At 29.9% G+C, this 5,597-nt stretch overlaps 1 protein-coding gene across 1 annotated transcript; it reads left to right on the forward strand.

Moving 5' to 3' along the window:
• Positions 1-591: 591 nt before the first annotated feature.
• LOC127125752 (UDP-glycosyltransferase 1) lies at positions 592-2,408 on the forward strand. The gene has a single exon (XM_051054564.1). It carries the CDS (start codon positions 667-669, stop codon positions 2,152-2,154), a length of 1,488 nt encoding a protein of 495 aa, XP_050910521.1. The 5' UTR covers positions 592-666; the 3' UTR covers positions 2,155-2,408.
• Positions 2,409-5,597: the final 3,189 nt, after the last annotated feature.

Genomic DNA, 5,597 nt, shown 5'->3' on the forward strand with positions numbered 1-5,597 from the left:
CCCTAGAGTTTTACTGAGAGATACACTAATAATGTCAAGAAACAAGAGTTAATTCGCTTATATATGGGTAAACAATTTCATCACGGTCGTATTCAAAAACTGTGGTGAAATCTAATATGCATTTCACAACGGTTGACATTACCAACCGTAGTAATAGGTATTTTAATTTTAATATGTATATCAAATTATTCGAAAAAACTCATTGTAACATGAAAGTAAAAAATTGTTGAAGCTGTGATTCAAACTCTGTCACTTCATGAATGTATAATCATGATTAATTAGTTTGACTGTAATGCAATGTCTTTTCATTAATATAAAAAAAACAAATATGTTCAAAAATAATGTATTTTCACGATTAACTGTCAGATCGTTGTAACTTAATGTTACCAAAGGTATATTTTGTAATAGTGATCCACGACGGATCTCCACTAATACCAAAAAAAGTTTCATCTTGTTGTAATCTTTATTCTTATTAAAACTTAAATTGAATAATAAAATATTATTCTTGAAATGTCTTTTTTATTAATTTTTATTAATTTTGTTTCTTTGGTGAGCATGCTTCCGCGTAAGCATTTATTTTCTTGCTTTCCCAACCAGAAGGAGGGAGTATCATCTTTATTAAACTCATATCTAAACTCAAAATACTAGTCACTCATTTTCTAAACCATGGATTTGCAAGAAAACATTCCTGTTCCTCACTTTGTATTATTTCCTTTCATAGCACAAGGTCACATTATTCCAATGATAGACATAGCTAAACTCTTAGCACAACATGGAGCCATTGTTACCATTTTCACTACACCCAAAAATGCATCACGCTTTTCTTCTGTTCTTTCTCGTGCTGTTTCCTCTGGTCTTCAAATAAAACTTATAACACTCAATTTTCCATCAAAACAAGCTGGTTTACCAGAGGGTGTTGAGAATTTAGACATGGTTAATATTTCAAAAGATATCATGCATAGTCTTTTTCATGCAGTTTCCTTGCTTCACAAATCAGCAGAGGAACTGTTTGATAAACTGTCACCAAAACCAAATTGCATTATCTCTGATTTTTGCATTCCTTGGACTTCTCAATTAGCTGAAAAACATCAAATTCCAAGGATTTCATTCCATGGCTTCTCTTGCTTCTGTCTCCATTGCATTCTCAAGGTACACTCTTCAAAGATTCTTGAAAGCCTAATTTCTGATTCCGAGTATTTCACTGTTCCTGGCATACCTCACAATATTCAAGTCACCAAAGAGCAAATCCCAGTAGCAAATAAGGAACAACAACTGAAGGAGTTTGTTGAGAAAATCCTTGAAGCTGAAATGAAATCATATGGTGAAATCATAAACACTTTTGAAGAACTGGAGAAAGAATATGTTAATGATTATAAAAAAGAAAGAAATGATAAGGTTTGGTGCGTTGGTCCTGTTTCACTTTGCAACAAAGATGATTCAGATAAGGCTGAAAGAGGTAACATAGCTTCCATAAGTGAACATAATTGTTTAAAGTTTCTAGATTTGCATAAACCAAAATCTGTTGTTTATGTTTGCCTTGGAAGTTTATGCAACTTAATTTCTTCACAACTTATTGAATTGGCTTTGGGATTAGAAGAAACCAAACTTCCATTTATTTGGGTTATTAGGGATGGAGCTAATATAAGTCAAGAGTTGGAAAAGTGGATTAGTGATGAAAAGTTTGAGGAAAGGAACAAAGGGAGAGGCCTCATAATTAGAGGATGGGCCCCACAAATGGTGATATTATCACATTCCTCTATTGGTGGATTTTTGACACACTGTGGTTGGAATTCAACACTGGAAGGGATAAGTGTTGGTGTTCCAATGGTAACTTGGCCATTATTTGCTGACCAGTTTTTGAATGAGAAGCTTGTGACTCAAGTTTTAAAGATTGGAGTGAGTCTTGGTGTGAAGGTTGTAATGGAGTTTGGTGAGGAAGAGAAGTTAGGTATTGTTGTAAAGAAGGAAAGTATAAAGGAGGCAATATGTAATGTGATGGATGAGGAAGATGAAGAAAGTAAAGAGAGAAGAGAAAGGGTTAGTGAATTAAGTGAGATTGGTAAGAAAGCTATTGAAAAAGATGGATCTTCTTATATTAATATGGCCTTGCTTATTCAAGATATCAAACAGCTACAATCAAAACACAAAAGTTGAGACATGAAGAGACATGCAATTTGTAACATTTGTCATTTTGATGTCATCATTTGTTTTCTTTCTGTCATAGCATATTTTACACTGCAAGCATGAAGTGATATATGTGTGTTTTTAAGCAAAATGAAATATGTCTAAAAACAAGGTGTTCCTTGTATGTATGTTTTTTATCATGGAATTGTAACTTAATGTATTAAACTTGCCCTACAAACATTAGATGTTAAAAATGAAGATGAATATAACTGCTCAAAACTACATCTCTAGTTGCAATGCCTTGCTACACAAGTTATGCTAGGCTGCACTGGCTCAACTTGATTCCATGGTCATTAGTTTGTTGATCAGTTTCAGTTAGTTAGCTTATGGTTATTGTTGTTAGATTGACTCTACATAATGTTTTTCCTATAAATATACTCGGAAGCTTTATGTTTAGCATAATGTTGAATAGTATCCGATAACATTGCAGTAGCAATAATGCATAAGTCAGAAATCTCATTTTCCTCAACTTCTTTGTTCAAAAACATCGTCATCCTTTTCTCATTTCTTTATCTATATATTTTCACATATATTTTATTTTTTTCTCAATCTCTCATGTTTTAGGTTAAAGTTATCGGTGTATGTTTTTTTTTTTTTTACGTTATGTTTAAGTTATAAAAATTTTATGTGTCTAATTTCTTATTTTTTAAATCTAAATTCATCTAGTTTATGTTTGATAATTAAAAATTTGAATGTACAAGATATTTTATAGTATTTTGTTTTGGAACCGTAACATGAATTTGAACTTTAAGATAAATGACAAATAATAGTTTTCTTATGAGTTTGTGTAAATCAAAGCTTTTCACATCCAATTAGCGGTGGTAAAAATGTACAGTTGTATTTATTTTAACGGTTCCTTATAATTTATTTATATTTGGTGTTGGAGGAGTTTTTTTACTAGGGAGTATTGAATATTATGAGATTTTTTCTTTTTAGAGCAATGTCTTTGTAAAAGACACACCACATATTCACTCAAAATTTTAAGATGATAGATGAGTGGATTCTCTCACTTATAAATATTTAAGTCTCCACATTTCTAATTAATATGAGACTATTACTTACACTATTTACACTTGCTACATTCTCAACAGTTGGGGAGTCTGAGAAGGAGGGAGAAATTATAGGTCCAATCATCCAGAACCACAAAAGTGGGAGACATCAAATCTCCATCTAAAACTTTAAGATATTAAGTATATGTGTCACATCTCTTATGAATCTATCATTCTACTCATTCATAGGCAATATGAGACTTAATACTCACACTTGTACCTAACAATCTTCTCCGCAAGTGTAATTTTCTACATCATATAATAGGATCCAACACATGATCCATCTTCCGCTCCCCCACCAAGTCGAATCAGACTCTGATACCACATGTTACCCAAGTGACTTGAAACACAAGAGGGATGAATCGTAGTAAAAAAATTTAGAGACTTTAGAAAAATAAATAGGTTTAACGTTGCTTTTAAGAAGATTGATAAAAGATGAAGATAACACAATTAAATAAAGATAGAAAAATAAAGAGATATGATATTATAGAATAACACGCGAGACCTTATATTTATTCGATCCAAAATCACGAGACTTACTCTTAGTCTCCAAGGATTCACCCTTGAAGATCTACTATCACAAAACTTTTACAATAGGTTCATCCCACCACCACCTTTTTTCCAAGTATTTATCTCAAGTCCAACTTGCAACCTTTATATCTAAAGCATAATCGATTACAAGATATTTATAATCAATTACTAAGTGGACTTTGCCTCATAATTTATTATACAACTACCATAATTGATTATTCATCATAAATGAGAGCATAATCATATATGATGTACCCTTAATCAATTATGACACATCCATAATGATTTATGAGCCGTCTATAATCAATTATGCAAGAGAAAACTTTTCTTTTTCATTTTCAATTATTTTAATACTTAGAGAGTATCGTTCTTATATTAAGTATTTGATCTTTGAAGTTGTTCTTAGAATTTGATACATTTGAACCAAACATCAAAATCTTCTTACTTTTTGATTTATTAAAATCTTTCTTCGTTATTTGATGATGTTTATGATAAATTATATTATTCAATTATCATCATCAAAACCTGATTAGCACATAAAAACAATTTTTCGTATTTTTTATGATAACAAAGCATCACTTAGAGGAAGGTTTAAGAAGAAAATATTTGAGTGTATTCCTCCAAAATGTATACTTCTCCCCCTTTGCCATTATATTATAAAAAACGGAGAACATATAATCACATAAAAAAGATAGAGCACATGGAGCAAAAAGAAACACACAAAGATATAATGATACCATGTTGAAAAGTACATATTACCATATTTATCCCCACTATGGGAGACATCTAACTTTGTGGCCAATATATTGAGAGAAAATATCTTTTGGACTATGATTTGAATTTAAGGATGGGCATATCTAAGGATTTAGATCATTTATCCCTTTTCTTTTACTCCGGATATTATTTGTATATGTTTTTTACTTCTTCTCCCGACTTTTTTTTTCATTTCACATTCCTTAAAGACCTGTTGATTATTTTAAGGGTGTCTTCCCCTTTTGAGACATTTCATATTTTATTCGTCAAGATCTTTTAAGGTTTTCTATTTTTTAGATTTGTTTTTCCTTATCTTTATCTTTATCTTTTAAGAATATTTTTCTTAGAATACCCACACAAATACAAACTTCTACCTTTATAAGAAATTAAGATTAATTTCATCAAAGATAATGTGTATGGATTCTTCTATGTTCATGATTCTTTTCTTTTAGCAATTCAAACAACTCAAAGGTAGGATTTAATCTCTTATGAAAAGTAACTAAACTAACACATTTACCTGATTGTTGTCACCATAAATCTCCACTTTTTGAAGTATAAGATGAGGGATTATTTTTGTCTCTTGTTGTATACTTTTTGTCTCTTGTTGTGTACTGTGGACACGTAGTTGTAAAGCATACTTGCATCACAACTTAATTTTTTTTTATCTTTAGTATCAAAATCATTTTGTTATTTTGAGGAGTCTATTTCAAATCATTTTCATGATTTTTCTTAAAGAAGTAAGATGTAGAAGAAGATCTTTTCATTTTAAGTTCATGATTTTTTCTTGTTAATTAAGATAAATATATATATATATATATATATATATATATATATATATATATATATATATATATATATATATATATATATATATATATATATATATGATCATTTTTAGAATCATAAGTATATTTAAGCATGTTACAGTTTTATGTTATATGTCATATTCGCATGAGAATTTTCTTTGAAAGAGGTATCCTTATTTTCAGGTTGATACCCAAAACCATATTTATTATAGATTCCTATTTGATTAAGTAAAATGAGATCCAAGTTATCTTCATCTTTGATAAATTTATCAAA

Source organism: Lathyrus oleraceus, chromosome 3, assembly GCF_024323335.1.
Source record: "Lathyrus oleraceus cultivar Zhongwan6 chromosome 3, CAAS_Psat_ZW6_1.0, whole genome shotgun sequence".
NCBI lineage: Eukaryota > Viridiplantae > Streptophyta > Magnoliopsida > Fabales > Fabaceae > Lathyrus > Lathyrus oleraceus.

Excerpts from the sequence above, each read along its gene's own strand:
- LOC127125752 (XM_051054564.1), top strand. The coding sequence starts at position 667 with ATGGATTTGCAAGAAAACATTCCTGTTCCTCACTTTGTATTATTTCCT.